This window comes from Bombina bombina, chromosome 1 (genome assembly GCF_027579735.1).
Source record: "Bombina bombina isolate aBomBom1 chromosome 1, aBomBom1.pri, whole genome shotgun sequence".
Classification (NCBI taxonomy): Eukaryota; Metazoa; Chordata; class Amphibia; order Anura; family Bombinatoridae; genus Bombina; species Bombina bombina.
The window spans coordinates 1,224,146,334-1,224,167,468 of record NC_069499.1 but is presented as its reverse complement, the minus strand read 5'-3'; the positions used below and the strand labels follow the sequence as shown (position 1 = coordinate 1,224,167,468).

The window sequence follows — 21,135 nt, the reverse complement described above, 5'->3', positions numbered from 1 at the left end:
ATACCTATCTACATGCATACTATCATCTTAGGTTTTAGCTGGTTACAAATACATAACCCTCATATTGACTGGTCATCACCACAAGTAATCTTTGACTCTGACTATTGTATAAAGACTTGTTTTCCCTATCAGGTAATCTCTACTATAGAACATAATCTACCTCAAATTTATCAGGACCTGGCAGAGGTGTTTGACCTCAAGGAGGCAGAAAACCTCCCACCACATAGGGAGTTTGACTGTCCCATTGATTTAATACCGGGATCTCAAATACCCCATGGAAAGATTTACCCTCTTTCACAAGAAGAATTGGTATATCTACGATCATATTTAGACGAAAACCTGCGTAAAGGGTTCATCTCACACTCAACATCTCCTGCTGCTGCAGGAATGTTTTTAGTACGCAATAAAGATAGAACAATAAGACCGATTATTGACTACAGGGCCTTGAACGAAATAACAATCAAAAACAGGTATCCTCTACCTCTCATACCAGAATTACTCGAAAGATTAAATGAGGCCACAATATACTCAAAATTAGATCTAAAGGGTGCTTACAATCTTATTCGTATAAAGGAAGGACACGAATGGAAAACTGCGTTCAGAACCCGCTATGGTCTTTTCCAGTATAACGTAATGCCCTTTGGATTAAGCAACGCTCCCGCAACCTTCCAACATTTTATCAACGAGATTTTTCATGATCTAATGGATATCTGTGTCATCATATATCTAGATGATATTCTGATATATTCTAAATCTTCCATAGAACATGAAAAACATGTTAGGTGGGTCCTTACTCGTCTCAAAGAGCGTAAGTTATATGCAAAACTGGAAAAATGTGTTTTCCATGTGTCTAAAATAAAGTTTTTGGGTTATATAATAACCCCAAACAAAATAGAAATGGATCCTGAAAAAGTAGCCGCCATTAAAGAATGGCCTATACCCACTACTGTAAAAGCATTACAGCGATTTATTGGTTTCGCAAATTACTACCGTAAATTTATTAAAAACTTCTCCTCAGTGATAAGACCACTAACACAATTAACTAGTATAAAGCAGCGATTTAAGTGGTCTGAACAAGCTCAGGATACTTTTGATAGACTTAAGGAATTGTTCACAACAGCTCCAATACTAACACTGCCTAACTTTGATCAACAATTCCAATTGGAAGTTGATGCATCTAACACAGGCATTGGAGCTATTCTTTCCCAACAGAATAAGGAGAGTGGTGAAGTTCACCCCATTGTGTTTTATTCAAGAACATTGACTTGTGCTGAAGCTAACTATAGTGTGGGTGATAAAGAACTCCTTGCAATTAAGTGTTCACTAGAACAATGGAGACACCTACTAGAAGGATCAGTAATTCCATTTCTCATTTATACTGAGCATAAAAATCTAGAATACTTAAAGAAGAATAAGACTTTAACAGCTAGACAAGCAAGGTGGTCAATTTTTCTAGATCGCTTTAACTTCTTAATAACCTATAAACCTGGGAGTCAAAACACTAAAGCAGATGCACTTTCTCGTATTCATGAGCTACTTCCTCATGAACAACCTAACTTCACTATCCCTCCAGAAAAGATAATAGGTACCTTGACACCCTTAGAAGAAGAGATTTACACTGCTCTAAAACATGATCCAATACCACTTCAGTATTGCTCTAAAGATTCTACTACAGGTCTCTTCTATCATGAGGAAAAATTGTATATACCTGAGAAAATAAGGTCATCCATTCTCACACACACCCATGATGACACCATATCTGGTCACCCTGGTATACAGAAAACCATTGAACTTACCCGTCGTAAGTTTTGGTGGCCAGGGATGAATAAATACATTTATGATTATGTCTCTAGGTGTGAGAATTGTGCCAGAAATAAAATTGAACATTAGACCTCTGCTCATTCCAGATAAACCATGGAGTACTATTGCCATGGATTTTATAGTAGAGTTACCTGTATCACAACAATATAACACCATCATGGTAGTAGTCGACCATTTAACAAGATTGGCACATTTTATCCCACTCAAGGGATTACCAACTGCCATGACCACACCCAAAGTATTTCTTGACCAGATTGTAAGACTACCCTCTAATATAATTACTGATAGGGGTACCCAATTCACTTCTTCCTTCTGGAGAGCTTTGTGTAAGCTGTTGAAAATTGATCATCGCTACACCACTGCTTTCCATCCACAGACAAATGGGTTAACAGAAAGAATGAACCAGACCATTGAACACTTTTTACATTGTTATATTTCACATTTACAAGATGACTGGCTAATTTTCCTTCCTATGGCAGAATTTACTCATAACAATTCAATGTGTTCCTCAACCAAACATCCCCCTTTTTTGCAACTTATGGGTACCATCCTAACACTATAACCTTGTCCCACAAAACAGTGAATTCCCCTACAGCTTTAGATTTTTCTTCCAAACTTCAAGATAGATTGAAAGTATTGAAAATACATCTAGCTGAGGCCAAGGAATACCAAAAGAAATATTATGATCGGAAACATTCGATTGGACCTGAATATAAAATAGGTGATTTAGTGCTACTTTCCACTAAGAATCTTAAACTTCAGGTCCCCTGCAAGAAATTGGCTAACCAGTTCCTGGGACCCTACCCTGTGGAGCAGATAATAAATCCCAATGTGGTCAAGCTTACATTACCCAAGGATTACAAGTTTCATCCCACCTTCCATATTTCATTACTAAAACCTTTTCACTCAATGACACGAACGGCCGTTGATCTTCCGCCTCCTATCTCAGTGGATCGTCAAGATGAATTTGTTTGGTGAGGTCTTTTCATCACCGTTACCCCCTCAAACCTGGTCTGGAATCCCCGGGGGTGATTCCCTGAGAAGGGGGGGATGTGATATCCCTTTAAGACTCTCTGACTATCAGCACTTCCTCCTATTTAAGGAAGTGCTATTCCATTACTCAGTGCCTGAGGTGTATTACACTGAATTAACCTCCTCCTTGCTGGTCAATATTGCGTGTGTGTTGGAACATTGTATATATATTTTAGAGTGTTTGTGTGAGTGCGTGAAGCTTAAGGAAAGCTATATGAACATTTCTTTATCCGGAGTTAAACTCTGTCTCCTTACTTCTTATCCTGAATATAAAGGATTTTTTCTCATTTTTTCTTTGACAATCATATTAAGGAATTATATCTTATATTTTGAGGCAAAGCTAGTTTCTCTCATAACATTTATTATTATCCTACATTGTGAGATATACCATACTTTTCACTTCAATTACTAAAGTAAATGCTCACCTTGTGCATGCTAGTAGAATAAGTAATATTTACTTGCTGTTTACAAGAATAGAGCTACATTACAATTATTTTATTCTTTCAATATTATACCCTGAAGTTTGGTGAGACAAAAATATCACACCTACTTAAAGGAACTCTTTAAAGAAATTGTAATGGAAGCCTCAGATAGTGATCTCATGGTCGATAGGGCCCACAGAATTGCATGGCCCAGATCCATAGCGATGGACAAACCTAGAGATGTAGTGGCAAGGCTACACTATTTTGCCTTCAAAAATAAATTACTTAGCACCTTCCTAAAGGAAAAAGTTTACCTGAGAAATTTGAAAATATTCAGATCTTCCAGGATATCTCTACCCATACACTTTTCCTAAGGAGAACTTATACAGATTACACCAGTATACTTCGAGCCCAGGGAATCAGATATAGATGGGGGTTCCCTGTGAAGTTACACATCACAAAAGACGGCCAGATCTGCACAGCATTGACTCCCCAACAGGCTCAGTCACTACTTCAGAAATGGAAGCTATTGGAAACTACTGCTGATGCTCCAGATCACACACCTGCAGGCCAACCGGCCTTGCAAATTAATGCTCTGGTGTGGCAACCTCTCCCCCACAGAGTACATCAGCAAAGACGGGGGTCTTTGATGAGTAAACAGAAGCCCCCATGATGCCCTTTTGTACCAAGAGCTGCTAAATTCCCCCAACTCTAAGAAGGACTGTTTAATCCCCATCTACAAATATCCTTTGCAAATTTAATTACCTAATATTTTCTTTCAGGATTTTGAAGGTTTCTATGTTTTACTGTTTTCCTAGCACTGATGTTTATTTTATTGTTGGTTATTGTTGGTTATGCACTAATTTTGTGATGAGTCGGACCCTCATTAATGTCAGGCCCTTCCTAATGTTAAAATTATCCTTATTAGCTTTAACACCCATTATATGACCACCCTATTTACATCCTCTCCAACTGTACTAAAACGCATTAGGTCCTTGTTCACAGGTGATAGGATAACCTGAGTGATGGACCTTCTTACTGTAAGATTGTGGTGGAAAAACGAGTTCTCCATTCCATAAAGGTCCTTGGATAGTGATGGGTCTGATCCGCAGTAAAGATGGGACCTTCAAGATATGAAGACTCTTCCTATAAGTTATAAGCCCCATTTTGTGATACTCCCATTTACTCTCCTTACGGGTACTGGGTCCTTAGCTATAGGTGATAGGATAACCTGAGTGAGGGACTTCTTGTAAATTTGTGGTGGAAGAGTGAGTTATTCACCCCATAAGGGCCCTTAGTATCCTTACTGCTCAAAAACCTTTTTAACCACTCCCCCCCCCACACACACAGTTTAAGTATATGTATACAGTTATATTTGTGCGATGCTGAGGGTTTACAGCATGACCTTGGACAGCGCTCTTATGCGCTTGTCGCAAACATGCTATGTCTAACTTTAGGTTTGTTGAAGCTCTCATTTGCAGGTTCAGTAATGTGTTTTCTTATTGTCTATACAAGTGAAACCCTTGTCCATTTCCTCTCTCTCGCTCTACTCCCTCCCTGCCTTGGCTCACACTTTTCTCTCCTAGCTTTTTCTCTTTTTCTTTTTTTTTTCCCTCTCTCTCAATTGGTGCCTTACTTGGACAAAACACAGACCACACTCACTGACAATAAAATGTCTCCAATTAGATTAGCCACCCTTAATCCCTTAATGTTAAGTGCTTAAACTCTCCTACTAAGAGAAGCCTCCTGCTAAGGCATTTACAGAAAACTAAAATTGACATTGCTTACCTTCAGGAAACCCACTGGACTGACTGCACCCAATGTGCCCTAAAATCCAACCTATATAACATTTGTGTACACACCAAACAAAAAAGAGAGGAGTAGCGATCCTCCTCAGGAGGAATGTAGCTTATACCCCAATTGTAATCGATACTGATCCAGTAGTCAGATATGTTATTATAGTATGTGAGTTAGACAATGTGATATGTACCCTTGTGAACATATATGCCCCGAACGAGAAACAGGGATCCTTCGTACAGCAAGTATTGCAATGTGTTGCACAGATTAGAGGAGGCCCTCTCCTGGGGCGCGATCCGATAAAGATCGTAGTTTGCGGCGCAAGCGAGGGAACCCCCGCTGCCCGTAGTTTCAGCTTGCAACTCTAGCTATCCTAAATACGGCGCCGTCAGATGCTAAAGTGCCGTAAGTCGGATAAACCAGCGATGTCCAGAAATCTGCGTAAGTACAAATTTCTGGAGTCGCCAGTGACTTACGGCACTTTAGAAACTGCCGGCACCTACAAAACCTGACTAAATTATTAAAGCTCCCGTACTGTCTAACACGCCTCCCAAACATAGCCCTACACGTCTAACCCTCTATCTGCTATCCCCCCTCACTATCCTAACAATAAAAGATGTATTAACCCCTAAACCACCGCTCCCGGGCCCCGCCGCCACCTAATAAAGTTATTAACCCCTAAACCACCGCTTCCGGACCCCGCCGACACCTATATTAACTTCCCCCTAATCTGAGCTCCTACCCCGCCGCCAGCTACATTAACTACCCCCTAATGTGAGCCCCTTATACCGCCGCCAGCTACATTAACTACCCCCTAATGTGAGCCCCTTACACCGCCGCCAGCTATATTAAAATTATTAACCCCTAATCTAATCCCCCTACCCCGCCGCTAGCTATATTAAAATTATTAACCCTTAATTTAATCCCCCTACCCCGCCGCCAGCTATATTAACCCTTTAAGGACACAGCTTTCAGTTTGCTCAATTGTTTTTTGACGGAAAAATTCTGTCATATGTCCTTAAGAGGTTAATTACATTAACCCCTAATTTAATCCCCCTATACCGCCACCAGCTATATTAAATTAATTAACCCCTAATCTAATCCCCCTATACCGCCACCACCTATATTAACTATATTAACCCTAATTATATTAGGGTTAATATAGTTAATATAGTTATTATATTATATATATATTAAGTATAATAACCCTATCTAACTCTAACATCCCTAACTAAATTCTTATTAAAATAAATCTAATTAATATTAATATTATTCATTAAAATATTCCTATTTAAATCTAAATGCTTACCTATAAAATAAACCCTAAGATAGCTACAATGTAATTAATAATTACATTGTAGCTATTTTAGGGTTTATATTTATTTTACAGGTAACTTGGTATTTATTTTAACTAGGTACAATAGCTATTAAATAGTTAATAACTATTTAATATCTACCTAGTTAAAATAATTACCAATTTACCTGTAAAATAAATCCTAATGTAAGTTACAAATACACCTACACTATCAATAAATTAAATACACTACAAATATCTAAACTAAAATACAATTAAATAAACTAAACTAAATTACAAAAAACCCCCACTAAATTACAAAAAATAAAAAAAATTACAAGATTTTTAAGCTAATTATACCTATTCTAAGCCCCCTAATAAAATAATAAAGCCCCCCAAAATAAAAAAAATTCCCTACCCTATTCTAAATTAAAAAAGTTAACAGCTCTATTACCTTACCAGCCCTTTTGCGGGGCCAATCGGATTGAACTTGAATCTGATTGGCTGATTCAATCAGCCAATCAGATTTTTCTACCTTAATTCCGATTGGCTGATAGAATCCTATCAGCCAATCGGAATTCGATGGACGCCATCTTGGATGACGTAATTGAAAGGAACCTAATTCGTCGGGAAGTCGTCGTGCCGGATGGATGTTCCGCGTCGGAGGAGTGAAGAAAGAAGATTGAAGATGCCGCTTGGAAGAAAACTTCGCCCCAATGGAGGACCTCTTCTCTGCCGCTTGATTGAAGACATCTCCCGGATGGAAGACTTCTTCTCTGCCACTTGATTGAAGACATCGCCCGGATGGAAGACTTCTTCTCTGCCGCTTGATTGAAGACATCGCCCGGATCGGATGAAGAGTTCTGCCCGGCTGGGTGAAGACAAGGTAGGGAGATCTTCAGGGGGGTAGTGTTAGGTTTTTTAAGGGGGGGTTTGGGTGGGTTTAGAATTGGGGTATGTGGGTGGTGGTTTGTAATGTTGGGGGGTGGTATTGTGTTTTTTTTTACAGGCAAAAGAGCTGATTTCTTTGGGGCATGCTTCGCAAAAGGCCCTTTTAAGGGCTGGTAAAGTAAAAGAGCTGTTAACTTTTTAAATTTAGAATAGGGTAGGGAATTTTTTTTATTTTGGGGGCTTTATTATTTTATTAGGGGGCTTAGAATAGGTGTAATTAGCTTAAAAATCTTGTAATCTTTTTTTATTTTTTGCAATTTAGTGTTTGTTTTTTTGTAATTTAGTTTAGTTTATTTAATTGTATTTTAGTTTAGATATTTGTAGTTTATTTAATTTATTGATAGTGTAGGTGTATTTGTAACTTAGGTTAGGATTTATTTTACAGGTAAATTGGTAATTATTTTAACTAGGTAGCTATTAAATAGTTATTAGTTATTATTTAATAGCTATTGTACCTAGTTAAAATAAATACCAAGTTACCTGTAAAATAAATATAAACCCTAAAATAGCTACAATGTAATTATTAATTACATTGTAACTATCTTAGGGTTTATTTTATAGGTAAGTATTTAGATTTAAATAGGAATATTTTAATTAATAATATTAATATTAATTAGATTTATTTTAATAAGAATTTAGTTAGGGATGTTAGAGTTAGATAGGGTTATTATTCTTAATATATATATAATATAATAGCGATATTAACCCTAAAATAATTAGGGTTAATATAGCTGGCGGAGGTGTAGGGGGATTAAATTAGGGGTTAATGTAATTAATATAGCTGGCGGCGGTGTAGTGGGATTAAATTAGGGGTTAATGTAATTAATATAGCTGGCGGCGGTGTAGGGGGATTAAATTAGGGGTTAATGTAATTAATATAGCTGGTGGCGGTGTAGGGGGATTAAATTAAGGGTTAATGTAATTAATATAGCTGGCAGCGGTGTAGGGGGATTAAATTAGGGGTTAATAATTTTAATATAGCTGGCGGCGGGGTAGGAGCTCACATTAGGGGGTAGGTAATATAGATGGCGGCGGTGTAAGGGGCTCACATTAGGGGGTAGGTAATGTAGATGGCGGCGGTGTAAGGGGCTCACATTAGGGGGTATGTAATGTAGCTGGCGACGGTGTAGGGGGATCACATTAGGGGGTTATACTTTTAATGTAGGTGGCAGCGGGGTCCGTGAGCGACGCTTTAGGGGTTAAATACTTTATTAAGGATTGCAGCGGGGGATCGCAGTTGACAGGTAGATAGACATTGCGCATGCGTTAGGTGTTAGGTTTTATTTGGCAGGTAGTTTAGGGAGTTACGGGGCTCCAATAGACAGCGTAAGGCTTACTACGGCTGCATTTTGTGGCGAGGTGAAAATGGAGTAAGATTTCTCCATTTTCGCCATGTAAGTCCTTACGCTGTATATTGGATACCAAACTGCGCGGGTTTGGTATACCTGCCTATGGGCCAAAAAACTACGGCCGAAGGCAGAAATATACGAGCATAACTTCTAGGTTATGCCGTATATAGGATACCAAACCCGCGCAAAATTCGGCGTCGCCGGCTTTTGCGAGCGACGCTGCATATCGGATCGAGGCCCTGATAGGTGGAGAGTTTAATATCACTTGGGATCCTCAGGTAGACAAAATACACCCCAAGAAACGTAAACCTGAGCATAAAATAGTAATGCAATCTAAGAAATTCCAAAACATCATGATACAACATAACTTATTTGATGTCTGGAACACTGGTCTGAACCCTAATGACCAGGATTATACATTTTTTCTCCAAAGCTCATAATTCCTACTCCCAGATTGATACCTTCTTCTGTGACTCATGGTCACTTGACAAAATTTCCCGTGCATATATTTCGGTGTGCCCATGATCAGACCATGATATGGTCACAATTACCCTATGCCTTTCCCCACAGGGCGGAGGTAACAGGGCATGGAGATTATCGGACTACCTAATTAAAAACCCATGGTTAACCCAGACTGCCACAGACCTGCAGGAATTTTTTGCTCTTAATGACAATGGACAGATACAGGATGACATCCTTTGGGCCTCTATGAAGGCTTACATGAGGGGGACTTTCCTGAAAAGGGCAGCACAGTTACAACGTGAAAGGGGGCGACCCTAGCTCAGTTATTCGGGGAATTCAGGACCCTAGAAAGGGAAAATAAGGACAACCCTGATTGTAGATTAGCTGCTCACATAGGTGAAGTGTGCTCATAAATAACAGGTAAAGAACACAAAAGAGTCCAGGACAATGTCCTTAGATACAAACAATTATTTTATTACCAAGGAAAACGAGCAGACTAAAACTTTAGGTTAGACTCAAATCATCCTGAATCCAAAAATTAAAACTAGAAAATAAAGAAGTTTATTCCCCGAAAGAGATAGGTGAAACCTTTAGGACCTATTACAACAATTTATACAATATCGGAAAGCAGGATGACATAGAGCTAGCTGATCGCACAGTTATTTCTATGTTTTTGGAATCCCTAAAAATCCCAAAATTAGCTAAAGATAGAGTTAACCAACTATCTGAACCTACTAGCAATTTAGAAATTAAATCTGCGATAAAGCAATTAAAGCTTCACAAAACCCCAGGTCCAGACGTTTTCTCCCCCTTGTTCTATAAACCTATAGTAATATCCTAGTTCCCTTCTTACAGAGGCTATTTGCCCGAGATTTTGATTCTGGCTCGCTACTCCCTGAATTCCTAGAAGCCAATATTCTCACATTACCAAAAAGGTAAGGATCCCCAGTTATGCTCTAACTGCCACCCCATATCGCTCATAAACATAGATGTTAAGTTGTTCGCCAAAATTCTAGCTTTCAGACTCCGTAAATTACTCCCAGAAGTTATCCACAGGGACCAAGTAGGTTTCACTATACATTGACAAGGTTCGGATAGTACGAGGAGACTCTTAAATATTTTCACGGAGGCTCATAGACTAGGCCTTCCACTATTGACCCTATCGTTCAATGCTGAGAAAGCATTTGATAGGGTCCGGTGGGAATATATTAATGAAGTTATGGGACACATGGGTATACCGAAGGAATTCCAAACAGCGATTGGAGCTTTATATTCCAATCCCACAGCCAGAGTAAGAGGGCTGGGCTTCTGTTCTGATCTATTCTCACTCAGTAATGGGACTTGACAGGGGTGCCCCCTTTCCCCACTCTTGTTCACCATGGCCACTGAACCTTTAGCAATCGCAATTAGGCAGAATCCAGATATTAAGGGTCTATACCTCCATGGTACACTCCAGAAATTGAGTCTCTTTGTGGATGACCTAACGTTTTTTTTGTCGGACCCAACTAATTCCTTGCCCTATCTCCTAGATCTCTTCAAATTATATGGTACTCTATCTTTCTACAAACTAAATGTAGATAAGACGGAAGCCTACCCCCTAAACTCTCCATGAACTTCAAGCTAGAGACCTTCGGAAGCGATATTCTTTCAAATGGAACAGAGATGGAATCAAACACTTAGGAAGCCACCTCTCACATGACATGAAGAGTTGTCGAGAGAAATTACTACCACATTTTACAATCCCTAAAACATGATGTTGCACTCCCAAGATATAGAGAGATATCATGGATGGGGAGAATCTCTGCTTTCAAGATGATTTTGCTGCTGAAGCTCACCTACCTTTTCTGATGCTTGCCCCTAAGAGTACCGAAAGTATTACTGGATCAATTCCAATTGCTTTTGAACACATATGTTTGAGTTAATACCAAGCCCCGTATATCCTGCAATAACCTTCAGGCACCCATTGATAGGGGGGGGGGTTGGGGCTGCCCAACCTAAACTTTTATTACGATGCAGCAATATTGACACACATATCTAACTGGCGAGGCTCTGGGGATTGACCCAGATGGTACGAGATAGAACAAGCATCGCTCCCGGGTGCTGTTTACTTGCAGTACCTCCCATGGTTACCTCAGCATTGCTTAGTCAAATTTTCAATTACCAACGTTGTTTTAATTGATTGTTTAAAAGTGTGGCACAAGCTAAGACATGTCCCCCAGGTGGCCCCCACCCCTCCCCAATCCATAGTATCAGAGGCCTAGTGTTAGGACTCCCTGAGTCTAACCCTAACCTATGGGAAATCCCTGTCCTTCAAACCATAGCAGATCTTTATGACGGAACTCAGTGGCTTTAACACGCTGAGGTGAACCTGAAGTTTAGTATCCCTCAGAATCTCGTATTTGAATCAATGCAGTTCTGCTCCATTATACATAGCTGGGGATTCACTTCCTCAGCCCCTAGAGATCTGACTTTTTGGGAAGTTAGATGGAAGGCAGGGCTACATGGACAGAGACCTATGACAGTACATTATAGATCTTTACTAGATTCCCCGACATTACGTAAGACCCACAACATCTTAGCATGGGAAAGAGACTTCAGATTCGCTGTGGAACCGAAGGGATGGGAAACAGCCATTGCACTAACTAAGGCAGAGATACATTGTGTCACACTCTTTGAGCTTTACTACAAATTACTGACTAAATGGCATACCTGCCAGTTTGTGCAGACTCTCCAACACTACCTCAGACTTGTGTTGGAGGGAATGTGGGAATAGGGGAGATGATATGCATCTTTGGATCTTTGGAGAGGTGTATTAGACCTACAGTATGTTCGAAACTGGGCCTCCCAGCAGTTAGGAACCATGAGAGATGCCTGCTACACCTAGAACTACCAAAAAGTACTAAAGCAAAAAACACCTATTTGTATACATTATGATGGCAACCAAACTGTCTCTAGTGAAACACTGGAAGCAACAAGTGGCCCCTCCGATGCACAAGGTATTAGAAATCGTTTACTATATTAGAGGTATGGAGGAAGTAGTGTCAATAAATAGAGGTACCTTACGGCTAGATTACGAGTTGTGCGTTAGGGTAAGAGGTCCTAACGCTGCTTTTTTACGCCCGCTGGTATTACGAGTCTTGAAGGTATAGGTGTACCGCACACTTCTTTGGCCTTACCGCAAAACGACTTTGTAAAGTTTTTTTTCTATGGGACTTCCATAGCGCCCGTATTACGAGTCTGTCCTGGGAGGCCAAAAAGTGAGCGGTACACCCTACACTGTCAAGATCCCTAACGCATTAAAAAGTCAGTAGTTATGAGTTTTATGTTACGGCATTGTACCATAAAACTCATAACTAAAGTGCTAAAAAGTACACTAACACCCATAAACTACCTATTAACCCCTAAACCAAGGCCCTCCCGCATCGCAAATACTATAATAAAATTATTAACCCCTAATCTGCCGCTCTGGACATCGCCGCCACCTACATTATATTTATGAACCCCTTACCTGCTGCCCCCAATGTCACCGCAACCTACCTACACTTTTTAACCCCTAATCTGCCGCCCCCAAAGTCGCTGCCACTATAATAAACATATTAACCCCTAAACTGCCGCACTCCCGCCTTGCAAACATTAGTTAAATATTATAAACCCCTAATCTGCCGTCCCTAACATCGCAGCCACCAACCTACATTTATTAACCCCTAATCTGCCGCCCTCAACGTCGCCGCCACTATATTAAATTTATTAAACCCTAAATCTAAGTCTAACCCTAACTCTAACACCCCCTAACTTAAATATAATTTAAATAAATCTAAATAAATATTCCTATTTAAAACTAAATACTTCCTATTTAAAACTAAATACTTACCTATAAAATAAACCCTAAGCTAGCTACATTATAACTAATAGTTACATTGTAGCTATCTTAGGGTTTATTTTTATTTTACAGGCAAGTTTGTATTTATTTTAACTAGTTAGAATAGTTATTAAATAGTTATTAACTATTTAAGAACTACCTAGCTAAAATAAATACAAAAGTACCTGTAAAATTAAACCTAACCTAAGTTACACTAACACCTAACACTACACTATAACTACACTAAATTAAATTAGCTAAAGTACAAAAAAAAAACACTAAATTACAGAAAATAATAAACAAATTACAGATATTTAGCTAATTACACCTAATCTAATAGCCCTATTAAAATAAAAAAAGCCCCCCCAAAATAAAAAAACCCTAGCCTAAACTAAACTACCAATAGCCCTTAAAAGGGCCTTTTGCGGGGCATTGCCCCAAAGTAATCAGCTCTTTTACCTGTAAAAAAAAAAATACAAATAACCCCCCCAACAGTAAAACCCACCACCCACACAACCAACCCCCAAATAAAATACTATCTAAAAAAATCTATGTTCATGTTAGGGTGTTAGGTGTAGACATAAAAAAAAATTTCCCCATAGGAATCAATGGGGCTGCGTTAAGGAGTTTTACGCTGCTTTTTTGCAGGTGTTAGACTTTTTTTCAGCCAGCTCTCCCCGTTGATTCCTATGGGGGAAATCGTGCACGAGCATTGGGGCTCTGCAGTCAGAAGTGGCATCACTCCACCTGCATCATGTTTGCCCCTCTTTGCCACCCCTGCAAAAAAGACTCACAGTTAAAGGAAATTGCATGGTCTTGCCTTTACAATATGGTGGCAGGGTTTCCAAGATAGCCACAGTGTTGCTGTACAGAAAGAAGAAAACTTCCACCATAGTTGTACAGGAAGTCTGTGCATATCCTCTGGCACACTATAACCAAGGGGAAATGATGAGTCACATTTATAGAGAAGCAGCTCAACTTTCTACTATGTAGCTGCTGATTCTACTTCTGCTAATTACAAACAACCATTGATATTGGGGGCCCTACCATAGCCATTGCCCTAAGGCCCAGCAAGGTCTGGTTACCTCTAGAATTGTAACTTTTACTAGATCCCAAAAGCCATTGTAGCATTAATGTTGGCCTTCAGAGTGTATTTTTCACAGAATAGCAACGGGGTACAGAACAGTGCAACTGAGGTGCAACTGATAGTGAGGCCTGTGCTAAATGCAGACTACTGAAGACTACAGCACATGGATAAAAAGGAAAATAGACTTCACTGGGTATAGATATCAATGCCATGGTACAGAGATCAGGTGAAAGCTCATGGTGTGCACAGTACTGAACAGAGACCAATGAAGAGTACAGATCCCATGTGAAAGGGTCAGTTAACTGTGCCATATACAACATTAGACACATATATGACACACTTGTGTACACTGCAATCAATTCATGAATTACATGGTGCTGATATCAAGTAAATCAGGCAACCAAGGGGGTGTTAAATAATACAAATTTCATATTCATTGCTATATGTCAGGTTAGCAAGATAACTTATTGTGATTTTGGTTCTACTGACAAAACCCTGATAACAGACAAATCCAATAAAATAAATGACTGTGGGCCCAATTCTAAAAAGCTCTCTGGGCTGGTTAGATTCTAGAAGATTGCTCTCCAGTCCTTCTATTTCTCTGGGGGAATTATATAAAGCCACTTTTTACCCTGAAAACAGGGTGTCTCACTAAGGGGCCTATACTGCAGGGAAAGAGATGCATACATTATAAAAGTGCACAAAAAATCGTAATCATACTAAACAAATAAAAGAATCATTCACACAAAATTGTATTGTTAAGATGCATCAAAAATCGTAACAAAATTGTTCACCAAAAATTGTGCTTTATCAAAAAAAGTAAACTTTGTATGTAAATTACACAGGAATAAATCATATATAATATGCAAAGTGTAAATCATAATTTAAGTACACTGGATGTGCATAAAACACATAGAAATGCATACTTATAAGTACAAAATACAAAGCGTAACATGGGCTGGTCATTGGCGGTCCATACTAAATTGTCTTTCAAATTCCTACGTAATTCTGTAAACAATTCCGCCCTACAAATCTAACTATTTTTCTTGGAAATAAAAAAGTTGTTGAGCTTTTAGCAAAATACTCAAAAAACGAATTACTCTGAAAGAAAACCTATGCATACAGCAATAACAGCAAATGTAAGGCACAGTGCACTGAAACAGCGTAATTTGATTTGTAATAGGCGTAATATTAAAGTTTAAACATACGCCGGTGTCTCCCTCTGTACTTCATCCTCCACTGCGAACTTTTACATAACAGAGATCTCATTATTTCAATGGGAGACATCTCGTAACTCACAAGGACAGACCCTTTTTTATAGAATTCCTTGAGGGCTGTCCCATGTATATCAGCGTGGAAAACCACATTTAGACGGGTGAATTTTATAGAATCTGTCCCTGTGTGAGAGTTGCTAAGGCTACATACATACAGTGGCACATATATGTGTAGACATTTAAAATGGCTCTCATGTAACCCTGCACATGTTAAGTATCACATGGATCAAAACACCAGTGTACTGTATTATTTTGTACCTTCATAAAAGAGAAGGGGTCAGTACTCTAAACTATAAGTGCTATAAGGATTTATTAGCAAAGAGGTAGTCAGTGATTATAATTAGACATTCATGATTTAGACAGATCATACAATTTTAAACAACTTTCCAATGTATTTCAGTAATTTAATTTGCTCCCTTCTCTTGTTATCCTTTGCTGAAAGGTTTATCTAGGAAAGCTCAGGAGCAGCAAATAACCTAGGTTCTAGCTGCTGATTGGTGGCTGCATATATATATATATATATATATATATATATATATATATATACAGGTAGCCCTCAGTTTACGCCGGGGTTAGGTTCCAGAAGGAATGGTTGTAAATTGAAACCGTTGTAATTTGAAACCCAGTTTATAATGTAAGTCAATGGGAAGTGAGGGAGTTAGGTTCCAGGCCCCTCTCAAAATTGTCATAAGTAACACCTAATACATTATTTTTAAAGCTTTGAAATGAAGACTTTAAATGCTAAACAGCATTATAAACCTAATAAAATAATCACACAACACAGAATATATAATTAAACTAAGTTAAATGAACAAAAACATTTGCTAAACAGCATTATAAACCTAATAAAATAATCACACAACACAGACTTTACTTGCATTTTTCTGCAAACAGTTCTTTCTATGCATTCCAATGTGGACTGATTTATAGACAGGAAGATCTTGTTCCTTTGAAATTTGCTCAATAGCTCAGGTCTGGTTAAACTGATTAATTTCAGCTTGCTTGGCTTTGCTGAAACACAAGCGGACAGCTCCACCTACTGGCTATTTTAATCAATGCACTGCTTCTCAATGCTTTTCAATAGCAGTCACATGACTGGGAAAAAAGGTTGTTATTCTGAAACGGTGCAAATTGAACTGTTGTAAACCGAGGGCCACCTGTATATACCTATTGTCATTGGTTCACCCATGTGTTCAGTTAGAAGCCAGCATTAGTAATAATGCAGTATTGTATTGCTGCTCCTTAAACAAATGATACCAAGAGAATGAAGCAAATTTGATAATAGAAGTAAACTGGAAAGTTGCTCTACCTAAATCATTAAAGAAAAACTTTGGGTTTCATGTCCCTTTAAAGTATTGTGGCATAGAGCATAAGAGAGATATGCAGGCAAGCACATTGTTATTGGAACATAGGATCAGAGCCACTAGAGCAGATAGATAAGAGAGACTTGCAAATAGAATCAAAAGGGAGCTGTGCAAAGAAAGGACCTGAGGGAGACCCTCACAGAGAGGGACTGGCACAAATAAAATAGTACAGTATAGAACACAGAGAGAGGGAGATTCTTCCATCTATTCAGTGACACACCACTGATTTGACAAAACGGGACCGAAGTTTGATGCTGGCCTGTGTCATGTGTCACCATGGAGATGGGAATCCCTTTCTGTAACCATAGAAACTGTTTGATGAGCATAGCATCCAAAGGATATTAAAAATATCAGTTCTATTCGGCAAAGAAGATTGTCTTAGAATGTCTTAGATTGTCTTAGCTGGTCCTTTATATACAGATCATGAAAAAATCCTTATATGCTGTCAGTTGTGTTTATGTAATGGCTTTTGCAACCTATTAGCCTCTTTTCTTTGACATTTTTTTTGTTAGAGTGAGTCATAATGCAATACATAGGAAACATTTGTTGTACAGCCCTATATGGTGTAATTATATATATACTGTATGTTCTAAGTGGGCCTGATCAGAAGACTGTATTTATAATGTGTATATGTCTAAGATTGACACATGCAGGGGAAAGTTTTTCTATCTTTTTTAATCTGATTGTTTTTCCCATTACTTTGGTTCAAATTACAAGTGGCGTGCTATTTAGCACTTTTGCTCAAGTGCACACACCGCTGGAAGTAAGCTTTTAATGCACAAACTGCCGAAAAAAAGCCTAACACTTATCTTATCGTTCACGCACTAACCCGACATTGTGTTAGACCAGCTGCGCTTAACTTGAAGTGAGTAATTTGTATTTTACATTCCAAAGTACTTCACATAGAACAAAATGGGTTTTTTATTGTTAAAAATACCTTTATATATGCATATATATGATTATTTTTTGTAAAATATATATCTATATGAATATATACAGATATAGTTATATACAGATATATATAGGAATACATATTTAAAAATATAAAGTAAATTTTCTCCTATGTGAAGATCATTGGAATGTAAAGTATAAAACAGATTATTAAATATTAAAATTGAATAAAATGTATGTTTTCTGGTATTTGAGTGGAAAGGGCTCCAAAGTGTATATACATGTGTTAAAATGTGACTGTATACATATATAAATACATAAATACACATGACATGTATACGCGCAAATTGAACTGGCGTAAACCGAGGGACACCTGTATACGCATATATAAATAAATATATATATATATATATACATCCATACACATATATATAAACAGTATAGCCCTTTTCAGTCCAAAACCTTGTCATATACCATATACCTTTTAACCCCTTACAAAAATCATTTAAATCATTTTTATATGAATATATTTTTATTATTTAGTGTTTATATGAGTGTAACACTTTATTTTAATGTATTTATGTTGTGTTTGGTGTATATTTATTTTTACCCTAACCCTTTACACTAGGGGGCCTATCTATCAAGCTCCGTACGGAGCTTGAGGGCCCGTGTTTCTGGCGAGTCATCAGACTCGCCAGAAACACAAGTTATGGAGCAGCTCCATAACCCTGTCCGCCTGCTCTGATGAGGCGGACAGGAATCGCCAGAATTCAACCCGATCGAGTACGATCGGGTTGATTGACACCCCCCTGCTGGCGGCCATCAGCCAATCACAAATGCATACACGTACCATGTGACAGCCATCAGCCATTCACAAATGCATACACACTTATTCTTGCACATGCTCAATAGGAGCTGGTGATTCAAAAAGTTTAAATATAAAAAGACTGTGCACATTTTGTTAATAGAAGTAAATTGGAAAGTTGTTTAAAATGGCATGCTCTAGCTGAATAATGAAAGTTTAGTTTTGATTGAGTGCCCCTTTAAGTACATTGGAAAATCTCTAAATACTGGATACTCTATCTGAATCATAAATGTTTAATTTTGACCTGAATCTCCCTTTAAGGATTAGGTCATCTCAGCAAATACATCAGTGGCTTTAGAGAATATTCATCCAAGGGTTTTAAGAGAACTTTGCTGTTTTACTAGCTGCCCTATTAGTTGATGCTTCTAATCAATCACTGTTGACAGGGGTTGTTCCTGGTGATTTGAGAATTGAGAACATAGTACCTCTTCTTAAAAGCCTATCAGAAGGACATTCTCCGAAAACTACAGGTAGTTCCAGCTTAACAGCTGGAAAATTCATGAAAACTCTCTTAAATGAATGAATAATGTCTTTCATAAAGTAAAACAAATCTGGACTTCATAACTAAAGTGATAGCTTACCTAGATTTTAGTAAAACATCATAAAGCATTTGATTCTGTCCCATGCATCACACTAATTCATATATTGCACTGTCTTGGTCTAGCTTAAGAATAGTTAAATAAGTAGACTGCTGGCTTAAAGTCAGATGACAAAGTGTTTTAATCACCATAGTGCATTCAAAAGAGGGGGAGTCGCTAGTGGTGTGCCCAGAGGTCAGTTCTTGGGCTCATTTTTTTTAACATATTAATCAGTTATATTGTTTTTTTGTTTCATGGCAAGTTGGCTTTTTTGCAGATGATACAAAAAAAATGTAACATTGTCGATTTCAAAGGAAGGATGATATTAAAAACTGAATGATTAGACTAATTATATACAATTATGCATTTAGAATGCCAAGAAAAAATTACTTTAGAATATTTAAAGTTTGGTAAACAGTGCAGTAGGGCAGCTGGTACGGCCAGTTGGATATTTGGTTGTATTGGAACTGGTATTAGCAGCAGAAACAGGGAAGATTGTCTTTTTATAAATCAATATTCAGGATTCATTTACACAATTTTGGTATGTAGTCTAAAAAAATAAAGGGAAGACTTGATGACTATAACATTTGAGGAGAGAGAGGTAATATGACAGAAACTAAATGTATAGTAAGGGTTTAGTAAAGCTGAAGATAAAAGCATATCTTCCATAAAAAGCTACACCAGAACACAAGGTCAGGATCTCAAGTTGACAGGGTACGACGCTGGTCGTTAAGGCGTTAAAAGGATATGAAACCCAAAAATTTTCTTTTGTAATTCAGACAGAGCATACAATTTTTAGAAAGTTTCCAATTTTCTTCCGCTATCAAATTTGCTTTGTTTGTTAAAGAGATACCTAGGTAGGTGTGTAGAGAACTACATGGCAGGAAAAAGTGCTCTTGTAGATAGATAACATTCTAGCAAATATTCTGCCATATAATATAATCCAGACATGTGCACGCTCCTGAGTTTACATCCCTGCTTTTCAATAAAGGATACAAAGAGAATCAAGAAAGTAAGTTGTTTAAAATGGCATGCTTTATCTGAACCACAAAATAAAAAAAATGGGTTTCATGCCCCTTTAAAGTGGGGAAAAATCCCTGTACAATGTCCATTTAAGCTTTAACTATTTCCATACCAAATATGTTATACCATATTTACTACATTTTGCGAAAGCAGTGTAACATAATTTATAAATTTAATTCATGAAATAGGTTTAGAATTAGCAAATGTATCTGTTGCAAAAAGAGATTATGTCTGGATTATGTTGTTTCCATTGCAGGCACTGCCATAATAAGACAGGACAAGGAGTCATGGAAGGTTGGCATGATAATCCTCCACCCACCTACCCGGGAAACCGAGCTACACCTAAAGAAATGAGGAAGAGCATCAAAAGTAGTAAGCGGCTCTACTTACATATGGGTATATGTACTGTAGTAATATCTTGTGTACATTTACTGCTATAGAACCTACCTATAGACTTCATTATGTGCTACCCTCCTTCCTATAAATAGACTTCATTTTGTGCAACACTCCTTCCTATACATAGACTTCATTCTGTGCCATCCTCCTTCCTATACATAGACTTCAGTCTGTGCCACCCTCCTTCCTATACATAGACTTCATTCTCTGCCACCCTCCTTCCTATACATAGACTTAATTCTCTGCCACCCTCCTTCCTATACATAGACTTCATTCTGTGCCACCCTCCTTCCTATACATAGACTTAATTATCTGCCACCCTCCTTCCTATACATAGACTTAATTCTGTGCCACCCTCCTTCCTATACATAGACTTCATTTTGTGCAACACTCCTTCCTATACATAGACTTCATTCTGTGCCATCCTCCTTCCTATACATAGACTTCATTCTGTGCCATCCTCCTTCCTATACATAGACTTCATTCTCTGCCACCCTCCTTCCTATACATAGACTTAATTCTCTGCCACCCTCCTTCCTATATATATACTTCATTCTGTGCCACCCTCCTTCCTATACATAGACTTAATTATCTGCCACCCTCCTTCTTATACAAATACTTCATTCTGTGCCACCCTCCTTCCTATACATAGACTTAATTCTGTGCCACC

The 21,135-nt window shown here is 38.2% G+C and overlaps 1 protein-coding gene across 1 annotated transcript in view; it reads left to right on the top strand.

Annotated features, from left to right (window-relative positions):
* NECAB2 (N-terminal EF-hand calcium binding protein 2) overlaps window positions 1–21,135 on the top strand; it is a 464,086-nt gene that overhangs the window by 401,167 nt on the left and 41,784 nt on the right. The window contains exon 7 of the mRNA XM_053700429.1: window positions 20,326–20,441. Within this exon, the coding sequence (XP_053556404.1) occupies window positions 20,326–20,441 (116 nt within the window). The remainder of the gene's footprint in view (window positions 1–20,325; window positions 20,442–21,135) is intronic.